Genomic DNA, 23760 nt, shown 5'->3' with positions numbered 1-23760 from the left:
TACATTCTCACCAGCATTCTACAAGTGTTCCCTTTTTTCTGCAACCTTGCCAGCATCTGGTTTTTTTTCTTTTTTGACTTTTTAATAATAGCCATTCTGACTGGTATGAGATGATACCTTGTTTTTGTTTTGATTTGCATTTCTCTAATGATTAGTGATGTTGAGCGTTTTTTCATATGCTTGTTGGCTGCGTGTTTGTTTTCATTTGAAAAGTGTCTGTTCATGTCCTTTGCCCACTTTTTAATGGGGTGATTTGATTTTTGCTTACAAATTTATGTAAGTTCCTTATAGATGTTGGGTATTAGACATTTGTCACATTCATCATTTGCAGATATTTTCTCCCGTTTTGTAGGTTGTCAGTTTACTCTGTTGATAGTCATCTTCTTGTATGCAGAAATTCTTTATTAGGTAACATTTGTCAGTTTTTGTTTTTGTTGCTATTGCCTCCAGCATCTTTGTGATGAAATCTTTGCCAGCTCCTATGTCCAGACTGGTATATCCTAGGTTATCTTCCAGGGTGGTTATAGTTTTAGGTTTTACATTTAAGTCTTTAATCCATCTTGAGTTGATTTTTGTATATGGCATAAGAAACGGGTTCAGTTTCAATCTTCTGCATGTGGCTAGCAAGTTATCCCGTGCCATTTATTGAATAGGGATTCTTTTCCCCATTGCTTGTTTGTGTCAGCTGTGTTGAAGATCACATGGTTGTAGATATGTGGCCTTATTTCCGGGCTCTCTGTTCTGTTCCATTGTTTTATATATGTCTGTTTTTGTACCATACCATGTTGTTTTGGTTACTGTAGCCTGTAGTATAGTTTGAAGTCAGGTAATGTAATGCCTCCAGCTTTGTTCCTTTTGCTTAGGATTGCCTTGGCTATTCGGGCTCTTTTTTCGGTGCCATATGAATATTAAAATATTTATTTCTAATTCTGTGAAGAATATAATTACTAGTTTGATAGGAATAGCATTGAACTTGTAAATTGCTTTGGGCAGTATGGCCATTTTAACAATATTGATTCTTCCTATCCAAGAGCATGGAATATTTTTCCATTTGTTTATATCATCTCTGATTTCTTTGAGCAGTGTTTTGCAATTTTCATTTTAAAGATCTTTCACCTCGCTGGTTAGCTGTATTTCTAGGCATTTCATTATTTTTGTGGCTATTGTGAATGGGATTATGTTACTGATTTGGCTCTCAGCTTGGATGTTGTTCGTATATAGGATTGCTACTGATTTTTGTACAGTAATTTCGTATCCTGAAACTTTGCTGAAGTTAACAGGTCAAGCTTTTGGGCCAAGGCTGTGAGGTTTTCTAGATATAGAATCATATTGTCTGCAAACAGGGATAGTTTGACTTCCTGTCTTCCTATTTGGATGCCTTTTATTTATTTCTCTTGCCCAATTGCTTTGGCTAGGACTTCCAGTACTATGTTAAATAGGAGTGGTAAGAGAGGGCATCCTTTTCTTCTTCTAGTTTTTGAGGGAATGCTTCCAGCTTTTGCTTGTTAAGTGTGATGTCGGCTATGAGTTTTTCTTAGATGGCTCTTATTATTTTGAAGAATGTTCCTTCAATGCCTAGTTTGTTGAGAGTTTTTTAACATGATGGATTTTATTGAAAACCTTTTCTGCATCTATTGAGATGATCATGTGGCTTTTGTTTTTAGTTCTGTTTATGTGATAAATCACATTTATTGATTGGCATATATTGAACCAACCTTGCATTCTAGTGATAAAGCCTGCTTGATCATGGTGGATTAGCTTTGTGATGTGCTGCTGGATTCAGTTTGCTAGTATTTTGTTAAGTGTTTTTGCATCTACATCAAGGATATTGGCCTGAAGTTTTCTTTTTGTTGTTTCTTTTTGTTGTTGGTGTTGTGTCTGTGCCAAAGTTTTCCTATCAGAATGATGCTGGCCTCAGAATGATTTAGGGAGAAGTCCCTCCTCCTCAATTTTTTGGAATAGTTTCAGTAGAAATGCTACAGATCTTCTTTATACATCTGGTAGATTTTGACTGTGACTCCATCTGGTCATGAGCTTTTTTTTGGTTAGTAGACTTTTTATTAGCAGTTTTAGAAGTCATTATTGGTCTTTTGAGGGATTCAGGAAATCCCTGGTTTTCTGACTGGTTCAGTCTTGGGAGGTTGTACATGTCCAGAAATTTAACCATTTCTTGTAGGTTTTCTAGTTTGTATGCATAGAAATGTTCATAGTAGTCTCTGAGGTTTTTTTTTTTTATTTCTGTTGTGTCTGTAGTATCATCTGCTCTGTCATTTCTGATTTTGTTTATTTGAATCTTCTCTTTTTTTTCTTTATTAGTCCAGCTAGTGGTCTATATATATTATTAAATTTTTTCAAATAACCATCTCCTGAATTTCTTGATCTTTTGTATGGTTTTTTGCATCTCAGTTTCCCTCAGTTCAGCTCTGATTTTGGTTATTTCTTGTTTTCTTGTAGCTTTGGGGTTGGTTTGCTCTTGTTTCTGTAGTTGCTCTAGTTGTGATGTTGGGTTGTTAATTTGATTTCTTTTTCTTTCTTTCTCTCTCTCTCTCTCTCTCTCTCTCCCCCTCACTCCCTCCCTCCCTCCTTCCTTCCTTCTTTCCCTCCCCTCCCACTCCCCCTCCCCTTCCCCTTCCCCTTCCCTTTCCCGAGTCTTGCTCTGTCGCCCAGGCTGGAATGCAGTGGTGTGATCTTGGCTCACTGCCACCTCCGCCTCCTGTGTTTAAGTGATTTTGATTTCTCCTGCCTCAGTCTCCTGAGTAGCTGAGATTACAGGTGCCTGTCACCACACCTGGCTGATTTTTGTATTTTATTAGAGACGGGGTTTCACCATGTTGGTCAGGCTGGTCTTGAACTCCTGACCTTAAATGATCTGCCTATGTTGACACCTCCCAAATTGCTGGGATTACGGGCTTGAGCCACTGTGCCTGGCCTTCTTTTTAACTTTTTGATGTAGGTGTTTAGTGCTATAAATTTCCCTCTTAACACTTCCTTAGCTGTGTCCCAGAGATTCGGGTATGTTGTATCTTTGTTCTTTATTAGTTTTAAAGAAATTCTTGATTTTTGCCTTAATTTCATTATTTACCCCCAAATCATTCAGGAGCAGGTTAATTTCCATGTTGTTGTATGGTTTAGAGTGATTTTCTTGGTATTCATTTCTATTTTTATCACACTGTGGTTTGAGAGTATGGTTGGTATGATTTTTGTTTTTTGGAATTTGCTGTGGATTGTTATGTCCAATTGTGTGCTTAATTTTAGAGTATGTGCCATGTGGCGATAAGAGGAATGTATATTCGGTTGTTTTGGGGGTAGAGAGTTCTGTAGATGTCTATTAGGTCCATTTGGTCACATGTTGAGTTCAGGGCCTGAATATCTTTGTTAATTTTTGACCTCAGTGATCTGTCTCATACTGCCATCAGTGCCATGTCATTAGCCCCCAGTAGTGCCAGTTAAACAGATCATCTTTCATTGTAAATTAAGCATCTTTCAGTTTTCGGAAGTGTCATCAACCTTCTTGTATTCAGAATTAATAGTATTAGAGAGTTTCGTAAGTTCTGATCAATCCGTTTTTCTTGAACATTCAAATTGCTAGTGAGCAAAATGTTGCTAATTCCTTACTTTCTTGGATGAATGCAAGTATTAAAAATATATGAAATTCTCTTAACTAATGTGTAGCAGTGTGCTAAAGGTTAAGTTGGCTTGTTCTGGTGGAAATACTGTTTTCATTTTGAAAGGAGTCTGTTGCTTTATTATCCTTTTAAAACGTGTTTACCAAGCACAAGTTTTAGGGCAAAAAGGACTTACTCCTTATAAAACCAGCTGAGATTTAAACCGTGGATTGTCTTCAGTCTTCTTAGATTACCTTAACTGCTTATGGTTCCATAGGAGTTGATGTTTGGCTCCTTCTGTTGCTCAACTGGTAGGTTCATTCATTTGGCAACTATTTCTTGATTGCCTGCTTTGTGCCTGGATAAGTGCTGAGAATATTGCAGTGATCAAAACAAACTTCTTCCCCCCATGAAACTTGCAGTGTATAGTGATAGGGTGAAAGACAACAATCAAATATATTATGTTGGGTACTGCTATATGCTATGGTGGAAAAAAGAAAGCATAATAAAGGGATAGAGTGTGACTGGGAGAGAGAGCTGCTGTTATAGACATCTGAAAAGGTCTCTCTGATGAGATGACATTTGGGCAGAGACCTGGAGGTAAGGGAAGGAATAACGTGGACATCTTAAAGGAAAAGTATACCAGGTAAAAGGAAGGTAAAAGTGTACCAGGAGAGCTCAAGAGGTAATGTGATGTGCAAAATCTTTATTTTTGATTTTGGTTTTGTGCTAGTGCTGAATGTAGCAACCTTTATTGCAAATATCTTTGGAGTGCCTATGAGTAGTCTGTCTTTTTCAGTCCAGAAGCACATTAGGCATTCTCTGGAACTTGCAAGGAAGACTATGAAGAATGTAGAAATGGACCAGGGTTCAGATTCTTTACACAAAAAGCTTCCCTTTCTTTAGCAAAACTAGGATACTAAATATCTTTTGTTTAATGAAAAGAAAACATTGTAACAGGTTTCATTAAAAAAAAAAAAACAGTATTATCAACTATATCTGTTTGTTTTGGGAATATTCTGTCTCTTCTAATTATGTACCTAAGAATTACAATTATCGGTCATGTGATTTTAAAGTATCATAGTGAAACAAAAGTAGATTGATACTTCTTTTGTTTGAATGAAATTCAAGACTAAATTATACACCAGTCAATCTGAGTTGTACTTTTAAAAATTTACTTGTTAGTGAAAATGAGTAGTTTCCAAAGAAAGTATGGTGTTATGTGCCACGGACTAGTCCTCTCCTTTGAAAACAAAAAGGAATGCAACACCTTTTTTTGTACTTTTAAATTCAGTGGAGTATCTTTGTTGAGCTTAAATCTTTGTTTATAGAAAGTATGTTGGAAGTGTCTTTTAACTTCATGGAGAATGTTGCATCCATTATCATTTGCTTTGTCTCTCCTGCCAGCTAGAGTTGTAGTCCCCTCCTTGGGGTTTCCCCAATTCTGCCTCTCCATCTAGAGTTTGAACTCTCTGGTGGACAGGGGATGAATCATCTCTGTCCCTAGTACTTGTCATTTAGTAGGCACTCAGTAAATGTTCTGAAGTCAACTAGTAAACTAACTAATGCACCATTCAAGTAATTCCCAGCCTTTTGGAGTCAGTCTTCATTATGATAGTAATTATCTTTAGTAGCCATTGATTGAAAATACATTATTTTGTTAATTTTTGTCATAGTTAAATGCATTTTATTAAGGGACATTTATACATGTGAAAAATACATATGAGTATGGGGAATTATTCAGGCCACAGAAAATGTTTGTATGACAATCTTTAGCACTGTGTAGATAAATACTGATGTAAATACTTTCATCAGAATGAGGTTCATAGAATTTTTTAAATTTTTTTCAATAAAGGAGGATTTATAATATCAGAGCAGGCCTTTTCAAATGTTACAGCTTCCAATCTGTACTCATTCATTTATTCATCTAGTATTTATTGATTGTTTTTTGTATGCCAAGTTCTGTTATAGGAGCTCAAGATTGTCCAAGTTGTCCAGTCAAAGACCACCAGGAATACACTTGTAGTTGATCAAATTAGGTTTATTACTCAGTTCAGGAAGGAAGAACACACGCCATGGGAAACTGTGGGGCTTCTCAGGAAGAGGATGTTAGAAAAGACTTACACAATTTGGACTTGAAAATACTAACCAAAAATATGTAAAATATTAACCAAAACATTTGTGACACAGGCTGATTGCTGCCTATATTTAGTTTCTCTAAGAATTCCTCACTTACACTTAATGGTGTTTGCTGAAGTAACTCCTGAATAGCTAGTTTTAGCTATTAAGCAACCTTGAAAAGTTATTAATGTCTATTAGAAATGCAACTTATAGCATGTAAACATTCTGAATAAGATTCTGTTAAAGGGGAGGTATATTAATGTGACACATCACAATATGTTAGTTTCTTTTTTATAGTTACTAGGCAGTGACCTTGTTTACAGTTTCCTTTGCCACTACCAAAAGCATGTAAAAAAGTTTCTTATTTTAGCTAGTAAGTTTTCCTCATACATAAATATCATCTTGTAGATGATTGTTACATGAAATTTCTTTCTTTCCTCTGTTGTTTTTCATTTTAGCCACTGTATGATGCTGCTTACCTTACAATGTACAATATCTGCTTCACATCCTTGCCCATCCTGGCCTATAGTCTACTGGAACAGCACATCAACATTGACACTCTGACCTCAGATCCCCGATTGTATATGTAAGTTAAATATATAGTTAAAACCCCCTAAGACTTTCAATGTTGTGGTTTTCATTTTACCTGTAGATGGGAAGAATGCAGAACAATGCACTTGGTTTGTGGTATGATTATGTGGTTCTCTTTGGAATTTTTAGCTATTGAAAGCAGACTGCTCAACAGGAAAATGACATATTTCCTAGGTGTGGGTTCTGTACTTGAATATATGTGAAACATTTAGTTCAGAGTCACTAATTCCTAAAACTTAAACCTACATTGTTATAGTGTTCTGGTGTCTCATGGGAAGACATGATATTTCAACTGCAAAGAAAAGAAAAAGCATACACAAAGATCTTCCGTAGTTTAGAATATTGATTCCTACTTGTTGTAGATTGAACCGATGAAGTTATATTACCCTTTCTCATGTAAACTGTGCCTATAGCATTAGCCGCCCCACACCCCTCCTTTATTAGCCCCATTCTAAAACTGTTTTGTTGAAGAAAATAATGGACTCATAAGCCATTGTATTCATTTTGTGTCAGTTGAAAATGGATGCTTTTCTCTGTGGATGGGGGACTTGGCACTAGCCCCAGTTGTTTAACTTATGATTTAATTGGATTTTTGGAATTGTAGCCTACAGCTAAGGATAAAGATATTAATTTACAGCAGATTGTAAGCATTGCTAAATAGTAGGTAGCAAGTGCATTAGAGAGGTTTGGATAGTTTATTTGTATGAAATGAAGATACACAAATTTAAGGGATTTTTTTTTTTAACCGGCATGACTCATAAAATTTACATTTAGCAATTGTTAAGAATTATACAGTTGTAAAATTTATCATTTTAAAGGTCTTTATTAAAGAAAATTTCAGACATACATAAAAGTAGAGAGAATGCTATTTATATAATGAATGAATGTAAATAGTTGTTGAACCACTCAGCTTGTCCTAACCACTTAGCTTCAACAACTCTCAATTCCTTGACATTCCTATTCCACTGATAACCCCGTCTACTCAATCACAGGCTTATTTTGAAGCACATCTCAAAAACAGTTATTTCAGTATGCATCTCTTAAAGATAAGGATTTTTAAAAATAATAATACCCTATCACTTAAGTCCTTAATATCAAATAGTCAAGTTCACATTTCTCCAATTGACTCATTTTTTTCATAGCATGCTTATTTGAATCAAGATCTAAAGAAGGTCCGCACATTGCAATTGGTTTATATACTTTCGGAGTCTCTTTTAATGTGTAGGTTAACCTTGCAATTTATTTGTGGAGAAAACCAGATTATTTATGTTGTAAAATTTCTCCCAGTCTAGAGTTTGCTGATTGTATCCTCATGGTGTTTACATATTCTGCTGATCCTGTATTTGTTGTAAATGCATAATTAGATCTAGAGGAGAATCATTAGAACTTTGGTAGAAGTCTTACAAGCATCAGCTCCTACTATGCTCTTTATGAAAATAAGGAACCAGGGCCCAGAAATGACTTACCTAAGGACACAGAGTACAACCAGATGCAAAATGAAGATCAGAATTCAGCCCTCTTTCCAGTGCTTTTTCTAGCAGGCCAGTGGTTTTAAAACATTGTTTTAACTGTAGTTGTTTCCAGACAACTTCTAAAGAGAAGCCCAATAGTGCAGTTGCTCTGAATGAAGTGGGGTTTGAGGAGTAGTAAGCTGAATTCCCCCCATTCAGTCCCACCAAGAGCTCAGACTAACATCTGGGCTGAAAGCCTCTGCCACTTACCGTGTGACCTTATGCAGGTTACTGCAATGTGCCTCAATTTCATCTTCAGTAATATATGGGCAACAGTAGCACCTAATCACAATGGTTTTGTGAGGAATAAATGAGCCACTATGTATTAAAGAACTTAAAAAAATAGTGCCTGACAAGTTTTCAAGCAATGATAGCTATTAATCTTACTATTCTAACACCCTCCTCCAGCCTTCAGGGCTCTGCTGAGCACTTGTATAAATTAAGAATGTCAAAAATCTGCAAAAACCTGTTGAGTACAAAATATCGTAAGGGTTTCCATAAGGTTTTAGTGACTGTGCTGTAGGTGTAGGTCATGATTTATTGAATTTTGTATAGACTTGCCACATCTGATGCAAAAATAAAGACCGTGGCATACCTTTTGCTGAGCCCAAAGTGCAGCTTTCCTTTTTGACCTCATACTTGCAAGCCGTGAATGCCTGCTCTGACAAGACACTGCTCTTGACCTGTCACCAGAGTATAGGTAGTTTATTTACTCTGACTGTTCCTTTGTGAACACGAAGCCCTGGTCTTCCTATATGGCTTTCTGTACAGTATGCCAATTAATATTAGCAGTGGCATTGTATAGTGTATTATAGATTTTACCTTTGGTGATTTAGTGACTTGGGTATTACCAAACACTTGGATGTGAAACGACATAATTGGATGTTTTTATATTTTTAAGAGACATTTAAAAAGTAAACTGTAGTTTTTCTATAGAGGGAACAGGTGTAATTTGTTTCTTCTACAGCTTTAAAAGGCAAAAGAAAGCGTTCTGGTATACCTGCTGCCCACCATAATATGGAGGTGCTCAGGCCTGTGCTGCTCATCAGCCTCTCCCCAGATCTTGATTCTCTCTCATGCTCTCCTTCACGTTGCTTGCCCCATTCTGAGTTTTTGACAGCTTCTTTATTCGAATGCAGCTAGAAAACCTGACCTATAATTCAACGTATCATGCTGCTCCTGCTATTTTCCCACACTGAATGAGATGTACTTCCCATCAGTGGCCTGTAAAGACAGGAACCACTTCCTGCTTTTGCCCTTTCTTCTCCAGCCCAAGTCAGTGACTGTCAAAAGCCGCATTGGCTGGCAGTTGTTGGGCACTGCCTACAAGGATCTTTACAGAGGTGCCTTACCTGTTGTTCCTAGTTGCCTTGGAAACATGACTTACTGGCTATGGGGAGAGCTTGTTTCTGGGAAGTAGCTATCTCATTCTGCCATTTTTCTAGGACAGAGAGCATACGCTGAGTTTCAGATCGCTGCATGCACCTGGAAATCCTAGTAGGTAAAAGTTGCATAATTGCCATGTGCACGAAACCCCATGGTACTCAATACCAACTGAACAAGGATCAGTTGCATTTACATTACAAAGGTGTTTCTTACTCCATACAGCCCAGTGACATTCTTGGTAGTATTAGCGACAAGTATGTTATTTGAGTAATTAGATATCATTTATTAAATGTTAAGAGCAATTTGAAATAGAATCCAAAAGAAACACATGCACCAACCCGTCTTTTTCTGCAGCCCTGCTCCATTAGAATTGGTAGCCTTATTTAGCATTCTGACTTGTGCTGAGAAGGTTGTACTATTTTTGACAGATTTAAACTTAATCTATCCACCTCCCATTTATCAAAGTATCATTATACAACTCCAGACATGTTATTTGACTTGATGGAAAAATATAAAGGGCACCGTAAGACCTAAAAAAAAAAAAAAAGGTTAAATTTCCAGGAATAAATCTTGATTAAAATAAATATCTTAATTGTTCTTGGAAAGCTTGGTAGCTTGGTTGAGAGCATATGCTCTGAAGTCAGGTCAATCCAGGATTGTATATTAACTCAGTCTCTTACCAAGTGAACTTTGGCACAGCTGCTACACTAGTGGTTCCCAGACTATACTGCACATTGAAGTCAGCTGGGGGGCTTTAAAAATATCCTGACCTCCAGGTTATACTTTATGCCAATTAAATCAGAATGAAGATGGCAACCAGGCATTAGTTTTTAACGATCCTCAGGGGATTCCAAAGTGCATCAAAGTTTGAGCACCATTGTGTTACACCTTTCTGAGGCTCCTTATTATTAGCAGATATGAGTGGTAGTAATACCTATCTCATGTTTTTATGTGGGTGAAAATAAATGTCTATAAAACTCTGAACCCAGTTCCTGGCATATAAGTACCATTAAATAGAAGCAAATTATTGTTGATGTTATTGTTGTCAGTGGCCAAAAATTTAGAAGAGTTTAGAGAGTTTACTCCAGTGGCTCAGTCAGGAGATGATTGCGTGAAGGTCAGCCTTTGGCTCAGTCTGACCCTTTACCAAAAATCTGTCAGGCCATTAAGGGTAGCCCCCTTCATTATAACAGGGTCAAACTCCATGTCCACCTTTGACATTTCACTGCATGTTTAAATGAAAAGTTTCACTAATGTTTTTTTCTCCCCATTTCTCAATAGGAAAATTTCTGGCAATGCCATGCTACAGTTGGGCCCCTTCTTATATTGGACATTTCTGGCTGCCTTTGAAGGGACAGTGTTCTTCTTTGGGACTTACTTTCTTTTTCAGACTGCATCCCTAGAAGAAAATGGAAAGGTAAAAAGAACCTGTCATTACATCTTTTGGTATTATAAGCATGGCTTATCTTTTTCCCATAGGCACTGGATCTATCATATACATACTCTAGCTGTAATCATTCTACAAACTTTTGCTGAAGATACAGTAGTTAGTTCTCACAGCTTCTTTAGAACAATAAAAGTGAAATAAGCAATCGCTTTCTGTGTGCATGGCTAACTAGAGAGCTTATGTGCAAACTTTCTGGAACCTTAACTTGGCTGCAATTTTTACTAGATGAACAGAGTTCTTGGGACTTCAGACTTCCGCTCTTTGATGTGAGAAAGGTTTTTCCCATTTTAAAGTAAAGCCCGGCTGCATTCATTTCTTACTTATAGTGGCCTTCTATGCTTGGAGCTGAAGGGGGTAGCTGCCATATCTTTGGAGTGTTTGCCCAGTAGGTGAAGAGAGGAATTGTCTTCTCTCCCTCCTCTTCCCAGTGGAAGCACAGTATTCTCCAGAAAGGCTACTCTGCTCCTGCCAGCGTCTTCCTAGAACATGACTATCTCATTCGGCAGTTGCACTGGGATAATTTTGCCCTGGCTGTACTCTAGGAGAAAATTACTGATGAGGGGGACAGGTGAGGCCTTCTTCCTGCAGCCACACATAGGAAAACAAAAACACTACCTTGCATACTGCTTTCACTAAGTTCTCCTTTGCTATTTCTGAGATTCTCCTTTTATGGTCATTCATTCTTTGTAATCATAATGTGAAGGAAAGCTAAGGTTCAAAAAGGATTTACTGAGGACACTATGTCTGGAAACTGGTAACACCTGTTACAGAAGTAATAGGTTCAGTGAATTTGAACAGTACTTTAAAATTAGGCACTACAGTCAAAAGCTCTCTAATTTGGACTAACAAAAATCAGTTTAGTATGAATCCATGAAAATTATTAATCACAAAGTACTTGCTGGGGAAACACAGATCTACTTTAAAGTAGTCACATGTAGAACTTGCCAAAGAGAGTGTCCTCATAAATCCTGTGCGTACTTGGGAAAATCACATCAGTTTCCCAGGTCAGCTTTGCCCATCAGTAAGAAGAATGGATTTGATTTTATGATTTCCTGGCCTCTTCAGGTTTATAACTGATTGTGTGACTTTCACTTTTTATTTTAGTTTTATTGGGCAGACAGATTTTATATAACTGGCTACTGCTTAAAAGGAGTTTGCTCCAAAGTAGGCAGATACTCTCCTATAGTCAGTGTGATTCATTTGCTCAGCCAACTTTCCAGGTGGTGCGTGAGAGCATCAGTTAAGTGTCTGTTTAATTCATTACCCATTTTGAGTTCATAAAGTCCAAATTAATAAGGTTTTACTGTATATGTCACCTTCCCTCTAAATGTTTGCTGAAATTACAGTAAGTGTGTGAATTACTACTAGCAAGAAAACATAACACTCGTGTATGATTTGAGTGAATCCTTTTTTTTGCTTCTATTAACCTTAATTTTTGTTTTTATTTTTTTGAAAAAGCCTTTTACATCTCATTTTCTGTTTTAATGTTACGCATTCAGATCTTGACAGCATTTGGTAAGCATATGTGCCATTCATTGCCATCATTTGGATTTATACATGGTATCTGCTTTTTTTTTTTTTTTTTTTGATGTGCACATGCTGATAGCTCTTGTATTTACAACCAGAAAAATTAGACTCATTTAAAAAATGTAAATCCATTTGTCTACAAATTATTGCTCATTTGAGAGGTTTAATTCTATATTATAGGAAAATCCCATATCAGATTCTTTAGAGACATGAATCATCCAAATGACTTGTTTTGATGAACACTGCTGCTATTAGAGTAGTTGCTTTCTTTGGCCTTTATCACACCAGTGAGTTCCCTGTTCAATGCTGCATGGAGTAATAGAAATAAACCCTACCAACCACAGGTGTAGTGTACCTGTTTGTGAAAATTGGATCCCAGGAAAATCTGGCATTGTGGCCTGATCTTACTGACTAGCTGTTCCCTAAACAATTCATACAAAAATATTTGGCACTTATACACAGGATTAAACTTGGCTTTTTTTTTAAATGAAAAAATACTAAGATAATACTTGTGTATACATGATACATGTAATTATTAAATGTTTTTCAGGTATACGGAAACTGGACTTTTGGAACCATTGTTTTTACAGTCTTAGTATTCACTGTAACCCTGAAGGTTAGATTTTTACTTATTCATATATTTTTTAATACTGTTTTTGTAGTACTTTCTTGTCTTATCCTAATATACCATTTTTTGGTCTCCTTTATTTTTTGTTATGGGTTGTTATTCAAGTATTTGCCTTAATACTTACTAAAATGTGTATGATGCTAGGGATTTGGGTATTTGTATACTATTTTTGATCAGTTTTTTCCCAGTATATCATAATCCTCTTTATTTTGTTTTACTTAAAAAAAATTCAAACACCATACTTATGTTGAAAATCTGTTTCTTCTTTATTGCTATTTTTAAGGCGTTATGATAAGTGGCATATAAACAGGCTGTGGGTGAGAGCGAGAGAGGGAGAGAGAGAGAGAGAGTGAGAGTGTGTGTGTGTATGTGTGTTTGTGTGTGTGTGTGTGTGTGTAATTATGTTAAGTACTTGAATCTTCTAAAAATTATACATCCATTTAAGAACCCCAGGCCTCAAATAAGTATATGTGAGCAAGATAATATGTGAAAAAGGGCTTGATAGTAGTGAAATCTTATAAAATGTATTCATTACTGATGACTAGGTTGGTAGCTTACGCCTATAATCCCAGCACTTTGGGAGACCAAGACAGGCAGATCGCTTGAGCCCAGGACTTCAAGACCAGCCTGGGCAACATCGTGAGACCGTGTCTCTATTTATATAGGTATATATATTTAATTTAAAAATAAATATAAAAATAATATATCTATATAAATATAAAAAGTATAAAATGTATTCATCACTAAAATTTACCCATGTTAGTGATAAAGTGCCTAAGAATATAATGCAGGAAGGTAATTTTGGCAAAATCATTGGCATTGACATGTAGCCATGTGATAATGCTGTGAAGCCTCACTGAGTGCTACCCTTGAGGCCCATGATTTGGAAATCTCTTATAGTTGAAAGCATAATTCAAATTATTTTTATTTTTATCATTCCAATAATCAACACCACACATGGGGTCCACGAGTAAATACGTTTAAATGAATTCCAGCATGTCCAGGGGTTAGAAGCAGAATTCAGAAGTATAATTGTCAAAGGATCTCTCTCAAATTTCTCTCTAAATTTCTGTTCATGGTTTATTTCTCATACCGGATAGAGCTAACATATGTTTGCTTTATTCATCTATTTCAGTAACATGTTAGGACCTTAAAAGGACATTACAATTCATCTTAGTATAGCCACTTACTAGCTGTGTGTCCTTGGGCAAGTGACTTTACCTCTCTGTGCCTCACTTTCCTCTTCTATAAAGTCGAGATAAAAGTAGAGCCTACCCTTCTTAGGGTTTTTTGAGGACTCAATTAGTGAATAAAGCACTTAGGGTGGTGCTTATTTCAATAAATGCTACTTTTCGGTTTTTATTATGTCTCACAGTATCACAATTTGAAATGGATGCCTCCCCGCTCCTTTTTTCCCCTGGCCTTGCATATAGCCACAGGGCTTACAAATGGCCTTCACAGTGTTTCTCAAGTGTATCTCAAAGACTTCCACTCCCTCCTCTTGGGATTAATATTAGTATTATCTTTGGATTCATATTAGTATTTTCCCTAACAACTAGAAGAGTAGCAGTTCAAGATTGAGCTACATTAATAATGTTATCAACATCCTGTTTATAAATGAGAAACTATAACAGAGAGCTGATGACCATGGTGTCACAGCAAGTAACAAAACTGAGACATCATCTCCTCTATAAAAATTAACAGCTCTGGATATTAGCTCATGTGACCCAGAAGTTTTAAGCAAGCGAAATAGACCATACTTGTTGAAAACCCCAGATGCCACAATCTGAAAACGTGATTGGTCCTGGCAGAAACATGAAGAGATTAAAATCTAACTGAATATTTTATTAATTTAATGGAATAGATACAGGTTTTTCAATTGGAAAGATACACTACATAGTCAAACTCATGATTGATTGCTACATGATGTTAGGGGTATAGAGCCTTTGCATTTAGTGACTCCCATCTGTTATATTTGAGCTTTCACGGCACCTTTGAAAGTTTTGTAGTTTGTCTACCCTTCCTAGCTACCCCTTCCCTCTCCTTCTTTTCAGCGTATCTGCCTCCACCAGCTAAGTCTCCTTTTGCCATCATCTTCCTGGCAGCCATTGCCTGAGGACCTGGGGCTTGGGCCTCCTAGATATTACCGTTACTTCACTCCTTGCCCATTCCCCAGTACTGAGATATCTGCAGCCCTACACTTACCAGCTACTCAGCCTGATCACACCTCCAGCCTGTACTCCAGAGTTTAGAGGCCTTAGGGCAGAGCTTAGGTTTCTCACCTTTGTTCTTTGAAAAACCTGGATTCTGTTTTAGTTCCACTCTCCTCTGGATCCCTGGCGCAAGCTAGATCCTTCCATAGGTATCATTGTGTACTAGTTATTAGATACTATAGCATATTGCCTGGTGCAATTTGTAACCATCATGAAACCTTTCGTGTTGTTATCTTTTCAGCTTGCTTTGGATACCCGATTCTGGACGTGGATAAATCACTTTGTGATTTGGGGTTCTTTAGCCTTCTATGTATTTTTCTCATTCTTCTGGGGAGGAATTATTTGGTAAGCAATTGTACATATGTGAGCAGTCTGTAAATAACAAAGTAGACACACGTGTATGTACACTATATATGTAAGCATTCATTATACTTTTAAAATTTTAATTGTATAAGATGGCACATCTTTAATATTAATGGCCTGAAGGTTACTTGTTAGCTGGTAGTGCTACTAATTTTGGGTAAGATTTTAAATACAAGTATATAGACTGCACAAATCACTCAGAAGACCTCCCTTTGGTAGCCCCGTCCAACTCTTTCTATTTGAAGGTGTATAAACATCTCTTTAGTGAAACTGTAGTTTTCAGCACAACCTCTTATGTGATTTTCAGAGGAAATACTCATCCTGTGAAGTTTCTACCTGATATGTTGGCCAACAGATACATTATTGTCCATTTGGACCCTTATTTTCTCTTTATAGTATATAACCATGATTCATGTTACTACAGGTGTGCTCAAGGTATAGGATATATACTACTTAATACTCAGAGGGTTCTATTTTGAAATCACCATCTCACTGTTTTGGTGGAGGTGGGAAGATGTAGAAAGGCAGACTCTGCAACTTGTCCTTAAAGTTCATTTAGTTCATCTTGGTTCAATAGATGTTTGTTCAGAATCAGTTTTGTGCTTGGGACTCTATGGGATAGAGAGATGACTGGACTGTACTCAAGGAGAGTAGAGTCCAGTGAGGGACACATAAGCTGTGATTGGGAGAGTTATATATTTGCATCTCCTTTCTTTACTCCCAAAAACATATATTTTGGTTTTAAATGTCAGAGTTGTTTTTTTTAGTCAGTGGCTTCCCCTGACAAGGATGCCAGCAGCAGAGATCATGGCTAGAGCAAGCCATAGGGTAAGATTTCAGAAATACATGTTTTCATTGCTTTGAGCAAAATCTTACATACAAAATGATTCTGTTTTATCACAGAGAGGTGAGTCCTATGTTTATGTCCCTTGAGTCTTAATTAGAAGAAACTCTATTTTGAAAAGCTTTTTAAAAATAAAACTTTAAGAAATAAAAATATAAGAAACCTAATCATTTAAGGAAGTACCAGCTTTAAAAAGTATAATTACAGCATATTTTTGGTACCTCTATAGGTAATTGAGAGCAATGAAGCTGAAGGAAGTCTCTTATTTTCTTTAATAGTATACGAATAAATCAAAGTTGATTAGGAACATACCATATACAATTGTAGTTCTGCCCAGAGTACCGTAATTCTGTCTATGAATCTATGTAATCAGCATCTGAACTAATTATGCAAAATTTCTACAAGAATAAAATGTTTCTAGCAAACTCATTTTCAACCCTTTCCAAACTATTCCTTATTGATGAAAATAAATCCAGTAAATGATTAAGATATTGTCACACCTGTTTCTATTCATTAGTGATACCAAAAATGAAATGTTAATCTATTTTGTATTTTATTGCCTGAAGTATTATCATTAAGTGGAGCTGAGCCACTACATGAATATAAACTTATAAAGCAACCAGTAAAATGTGACTAGAAACAATGTGAAACTTCAGCTGAATGTGATCACAACTAATGTCTCTGGACATGTTCTACCCTGAGGCATTGAGTCACACCTGTCTTTGGGGTTGGGTAGTGAGAATGATGACTTCCGAGCCCCAAACCACATCCAGAAAAAATAGTGTTTATTTTTTATTGCCCTACTACAAAACTCCATAGATGACATGGAAGTTTAAAAAAAAAAAAACAAAAAACTGGAGACATTAGTCAGAATGTATGATGCAAAGGAACACCCTGTGACTAGCTGTCATTTGTCATCTGGGCCCCTGTTGTGGCTCAGTTAACTGCCTAGAACATTATTCAAGGTGTTCTTCAGAATTCGAGTGAGGTAGAGTTCTGCAGAAGTCTTTTCCGTGTGGCAGACGTTTCCCAGAAAGCCTGTGTAGCCTAGGCCTCATAAATTTTTCCACCTCCCTGTTCTCACTTTTATTCCACAATCTAGTTTTCATAAAAGTAGAGCCACAAATTCAGTTTTATCATGTTACATAAGGGTGCATGGACATTAATTTTTAAATGAGAAACCAGATTATCTTCAGGAAGCATGATGTGTCTTCTAATAAACAGGAACCATAGTTATCTACCTGGAGCTCTTAATCCTAGGGCAGTCTGATGTGCATCCTGTCCTTAAGCAACCAGTTCTTCCCCCTCACCTTCAAACAACAATAGCTTCAGCTACTGAGGCTCTCTGTGGTTCAGCTCAGACAGAAGGGAAGGGAAACAGGCTGTGCTTCTCAGTGGCCACTTAACAATGAAGTGGATGACTCGGAATGAAATCTGACTCCAGAATGGGGGTTCCCGCTGGATTTCTGGATTCTAAGGCTTAATGTCCAATTAGAAGTATTCTGCTCTGTGTCAGCCTGTTTGGCACATACTGTTAATATATTTTGTGGATGACAATGGTAGATTCCTTCCATTTGAGAGACATGATAAGCTTCTACTGTCCTTTTTATATTTACATAGTGTTTTTATCGGGGGAGAGTTATAAAAATGTCTTGAATTTCTGAATACAGAACACAAATCCATCCCCATCTTAATAAAACAGCTGAGGAAATAAAATGCTTGTTAGGATAAAAATGAACCATTTCTCTTGAATGTCTTTGAAGCACCAGCATTTTCTAATGCATGTAAATAGTTGCCAGTTGGCAGCTTTAGAATTGATTGCCTGATTGTTTTCAAGTCAAATGCATTTTATTGTCTTTTTTCTCCTTTGATTATCATTCCTTTTTTCCCAAACATTTGGTAAATGAAATTTTGTTTATTACTTTTGGGTTATTCTAGAGAAAATTATTTTTATTAATGTATGTAAGGAAGATTCTTTTTAAATACAAAAGACATTTTAATTAAACATCCATTTCATATGACAGGAATTGATTTGTTTTTCCATCATGTATTTTCTTTCCACTTCAGGCCTTTTCTCAAGCAACAGAGAATGTATTTTGTATTTGCCCAAATGCTGTCTTCTGTATCCACATGGTTGGCTATAATTCTTCTAATATTTATCAGCCTTTTCCCTGAAATTCTTCTGATAGTATTAAAGAATGTAAGAAGAAGAAGTGCCAGGGTAAGAACTAAGTTTATCTTATAACCTGATTTTTGGAAGGGGCCTCAATATCTGCCATGAGCTAAAAACCTGATTTAGAAAATTACATTAGTTACAGCATGTTGAACCCCTCCTTACAGGTTCATCACTTAATTTCCTCTTCTGCATAAAAAGTATAGTAAAAACTTCGTTATCCAATGCAGGTGGTAAGTAGATTCCTTAATAGTGTTCTATGTGACCTTCAGCAATCCATATGGAGTATCTCCTATGCTCCATATGGAATTTTAAAAGGAAAAAATTATTTTATTTTGTATTTAGCCTAGAATTTTCACACCAGGAATTTCCACACCAACATTTTCGCTTTAAACTTAGAAATTTCCCTGTGGGCCGTTTGCAGATTGTTTTCAGTTGATAACACCAATTTGCCTCTTTCAAACCTTTCCCCTTCCTTTAATTATAGTGCTGCTTAATCTCTGTGTTGCTTCTAGCCCTGTCTGTCCAGCAGTATATTTGAACCAAAGAGAATTCCCTGGATGTGGTTTCTACATCCTTAGCCTCTGGAACACACTCGTAAAAATTCAAAATAGTTTTATGAGTGTGCTTTTATTTTTCCTATTAAATTGTAAATTTCCTGTGGGAATGAGAAGTTATTTTTTCTGCTGCCTTATTATGATATCTTTTAAACATTTTTTTAAAAGTCTTTACAGTGAAATAGGGAGATGAGCATGGAAAATAAAACTTTGGCAGATTTTGACCAACAGGCTAATTAAATATGTCATATACCTGCCAACAGTAGCTGATTTTGTTAAACAAAACTGTTTCTGTCATATTGACACAACTAGATCTTATAGCACCTCCAAGGCAGTATTTTCGGGTAATATTCTAAGCTACCTGACTTATTTGATAAATTTGCCAACCAGTTTAGCTACAAAACTGTTACATCATGATTTTGTTTTTGCCTGTTGAATTGATAGAATCCAGTAGTTGATATTAGATAGACATGGGGATCTGAAATGATTAGAGTAAGAAAACCTTCAGTGATTAGAATTGTAAAAGAGGAGTTTCATGTTACAAGTCAGTGTCAGCCCCAATCAAAAAAAAGAGAACTGTCATAGGGTACATTGATTCTTCATATACCAGGCCAGTCAGTGTGTAGTTAGTTGGCCAGAATTGCTCTTAACTCACTGCTTCTGCATGTCTTATGGGCTGGAACTGAATGCAGTAATGTTAGCTTAGGTATGACTGCTATACTCTAGTCTGGTGTTTTAGGATGGAAAAGTTGCATTGAAATACCTGATTATGTCTCAATATCAGTTGAACAGGGATAAAACAGGTTGATACAACAGACCACCCAGAATGTCTCAGGTGGCAATTTGCATGAAACCAAATAAAATATGTTGCAATAAGAAATGATTTGGGGCTTTTTATAATAGAGAATTTTTCAGGGAAGGATTTCCAAGTTGCTCTTCCATCCTCCTTATTTGGGAGTATACTTTGGAGTGATCCTAAATATGTCTCTTATTTGAGGTAATGGAACTCATTTTAAATAATGGCTCACACCCAGCTACATGGTCTAAAGATTATAGAAATATCTCAGAAAACAAAACCTTCAAACATATCATCTTTTTTCTTATTAGGCCCTCTCTTTAAAAAGTTAGACATTGGCTGGAGGTGACTCTTACATAGACCATTAAATTGTGGGATGCTACTAAGCAGTCACAGATAAAGACTTAGAACATTTTTTTTTTTTTACATGAACAGATTCTGAACTTCTGTTGAAAGTATGGAGTTCTGGGACTGCATCCTTTTTTACTTAGCAGCATAGACCGTTGCCAGGGGTTTAGCATGAAATTTGTTATGGGTTATGTCCGGCGTAGGAAGAATTCTAGTGTCTGTGCTATAGCTGGGCATGCTGATGTGCTAGAATAACCAGGAAAATTTCCATAATCATTTTCATTCATGCAATCATTCATTCATTTATTCCTACCCTCGTTGAACCAATAAACATTTGTTGAACCACCTGCTGATGAACATCTCTCTTTACATCCAATGTCTGAAAGGCTAAATGGTTTTTCAGACTCTGCAGGATTTCAAGAGTTGCAAATGAGGCAACATGTTGTGGGCACTCAGCAGCGCTGCCTCTTTTTTTTTTTTCTTATGAGAAAATGCAAGAGCAAAGTAGTGCAATATGAATGCATAAAGGCCTACTGCAACATGGCAGCCATGGCTATTCTGATAAGTCACATCTGTTTATATAAGGCCCTATTTGGCTATATCAAAGAGGTGGAGGCCAACTTCTAAGATAAGGGAGAAAGAGTATGTTACTTTCCCCCAAATATTTTAGTCTTCATGCTCAGTCACCAACAGTCTGACACTCTGTGTGATTTCCTACTTTGTTCAGTATTCCTTGCTAAGACATTGGCCTCATTTTAAAGAGAGGCAGAAGATACTGGGTCTGCCCCATATCCTGATAGATCCCCTGATGTGGTCAAATGTGTGTCTCTACCTAGAGTAGAAGAATCCCTGACTTAAACCAATAAGTATCGTGGACACTTTATACACACAGCCAGAAATGTGGCAGGTCAGCTGCCAGTGCTTTTCGAATGTGGGTCTTGGCAGCTGCTTTGAGAAGGGGACTTAGCAGTGTGTAGTGAAAATGTCTCTATGGCATTTGAGAAAGAAGCCAAGCTATTTATATTTAACAATTACAAGAGCAGCCTTATGCTGAATTCTGTTCAATTCAGCGTACCTTGCCTGAGGGCCCACTATGAGTTAGCTACTGTACTAGGTGTTGGTAATTCACGGATGAATCAGGTGTGGCCCTAGCTCACAAGGAGCTCTCACTCTAGTTATAAGGAGCATTCATATGGAATACTTTTGTAAGCAGGTATTAAACAGAATAGCAGAATCAGTGATATGGCTTGTTTTAACACAATTGAGCTATTTCAAATCACTACCTCCTGAAACCTCCAGTAAAATCGCTAGTATGGCAGCCTCCACTGCAACTGAGTTCTGTCATAATGCTAGTATTAGAAAGAATTCCAGTATCTTCAAATATAGGTTCTTTCAGTTGTTTAACTCAAGGGTTATAGTTAAGCCGTGTATCCATCAGCTGTATTTTTAGCAATGAGGTTAATTTTTTTCCCCAAAGTTCCATTATTAAGAATCCTAGAGTTTTTCTTTAGCTTTATGAAGTGACAAAACTGCATAGCAATGCTGTTGATGGTATATGATGAAACTACCATTGAGCACTGAACAGTGAAACAACAGGATAACACCTCAAGGAAAGTTCAATTATAGGATTTTTGTATTTCAAAAGTTGTTTCCCCCCTAAGCATAGTCATTGGCTGTCTGTAAATCAGTGAAATATACCTCGACTTTCTGGCCAAGTAGCAAATACCATTTCACATTTCCAGTGGAGTAATTTCCACATATCCTGTGTGAAGTTTTCTCATGTAAGTCACCACAATCAAAAAGGAGGCTTAACTTCACCGAAGGTAGACAAAGGAAGACTATAATTTAATGGGAATGCACCCAGCAACATGGCCATGCTTAGCATGGGATGTCAGCACAAACAGGAAGAAATATTCCATTATGTAGAGAGCTCTTTCAGAGTAGCAGACAGGGAAGGGAAGAATGTCAACTGTCTGAGCCAAATTCCCAGAGAAAGCACTTTGGAAATTTTGGAGAATATAGTTAATCATTATAATAATGATGATTACTATTATGATTCTTACAGTGTCGTATACAACCGTGGGTTCAGAGGGCAATAGCCCTCTTAGCTGGATTAGACAAAAATAAAGTTTAATCCTAATGTCGTGGCTGTTGACATGGGCCTTTATCCATTGGCCTCTTTGACATACTGCTAATTGAGCTGGTGTCAAAGCTCTCTAGGTGACTGCAAAGGAATGTGGAAATTTCATTCTGTTTTAGCTCGTTATCTCCTGTTTACCCCACCCCACTGCCAGTTGCTAGCTCTATCAGTTTTTTTATTGCTTTAGTTCTTCTTTCCATGCTTTCTCCTGCTTTCTGTACTTTCATTTCCTTTATAAAGTAGTTTTAACACCTAATCCATTAACTCCTAATATTTTTGCTTCATAGAAATACTTTTATCTCCAATGGTTGGATACAAGTTTTTGAGCACACCAAAACGTGCTTACAGTTGCAGTCTTGAATAGATAGGTTTGTGCATTAAACACGGGGGTGGGGAACTTGGTATCATGCTAATCTTGTCGCAGGGTTTTTGCCCATAAAATAGAAGATAGAAACAATTAAAATCTTTTTCTCAGAATCTAAATATTCTCTAGCTTTATCAGTTGAGAATTTGCATTCTACCAACATGTCTACCAGCTTTCTTCATTCCACCAACTTTCTTCATTTAAGGTAAAAACAAGAAAAAATGTAGTTGTCAAAACATGAATAAATTATTTACCTTTAAAAGTTTAATTGTTTATTAGAATCTGCTGGATACATATGTTACTTTAGCTGGTTTCTTAAAGCCCATTTTAAGTCACTAAGTAGACAATATGGGTAATCTGTATTAGCAGAGTTGTTAAACTCATCCACATTGTTGACCACTCATCTTCTGTTTTGCTTGGGCAATGCCAAAACTGAGTCTGTAAATTACCTTATAATTTCAGGCACAGAATCAGAAGGAAAAAAAATAACCTTAGGTTTGCTAGTTAAACTTTATCCATTTTTACTTTTCTGGGTGTTTTAAGGGGAAAAAAAATAATACCTAGGTAAAATTTAGCCTATCTTTCTAAAGAGGACTCTGTAGGAAAAACAGGGAAACCAACCAAATTAGGTTGTAAGAAAGGAAGTTAAGCATTGGTCAGAGGCAAATGGGACTGAAATGTGATATCACCAAATGCTTTCTCATTGTTATTTTTGATTAGGTTTTTATCCTGCAACTTCTTAAGAGCAGTCAGTCCCTTCATAGTGTATCTGTACAGTTGGATAGGGGAGATAATTACTTCAAGATAGATTGGTGATTGGCAGTGGACCCTGGACATAACTCTTTGACCAATGGATTTTGAACAAATGTAGGATAGTGAATTAATGATTAGAGATAAGTCTTATTTTAACAAGAAGCATATTTTAAAGCTATTTTATTTAAAATAGTCAATTTTCCCATTAACAAAATAATTTCAAATTGACATGTAGAGAAATAGTAGTTGGCACATAATAATAGACTATTCCTATCACTGACTCTGCTTTTACTTCAGAAAATAATGTCTTCAAAACTAACATATCATTTCGGCTTCGAATTCTCAAGGTTTCTTTTTAAATGTCTTACATTTGAGAGATTATTTACTTTTTTT

At 36.5% G+C, this 23760-nt stretch overlaps 1 protein-coding gene across 6 annotated transcripts in view; it reads left to right on the top strand.

Moving 5' to 3' along the window:
- ATP11C (ATPase phospholipid transporting 11C (ATP11C blood group)) overlaps window positions 1-23760 on the top strand; it is a 203760-nt gene that overhangs the window by 173746 nt on the left and 6254 nt on the right. For 4 of the 6 annotated variants that reach the window (XM_015443943.4, XM_015443940.4, XM_015443939.4 and 1 more), the window contains 5 exons: window positions 6185-6312; window positions 10496-10631; window positions 12739-12804; window positions 15271-15374; window positions 18304-18457. In XM_015443943.4, the coding sequence (XP_015299429.1) occupies window positions 6185-6312; window positions 10496-10631; window positions 12739-12804; window positions 15271-15374; window positions 18304-18457 (588 nt within the window). Of the gene's footprint in view, window positions 1-6184; window positions 6313-10495; window positions 10632-12738; window positions 12805-15270; window positions 15375-18303; window positions 18458-18576; window positions 18643-23760 lie in introns of all 6 variants that reach the window. The other 2 variants (XR_012429817.1, XM_015443942.4) reach the window with 1 other exon arrangement.

Source organism: Macaca fascicularis, chromosome X (assembly GCF_037993035.2).
Source record: "Macaca fascicularis isolate 582-1 chromosome X, T2T-MFA8v1.1".
NCBI classification, from domain to species: Eukaryota; Metazoa; Chordata; class Mammalia; order Primates; family Cercopithecidae; genus Macaca; species Macaca fascicularis.
Note: the sequence above shows the minus strand (reverse complement) of the source record. Positions and strands in the feature narration are given on the sequence as shown.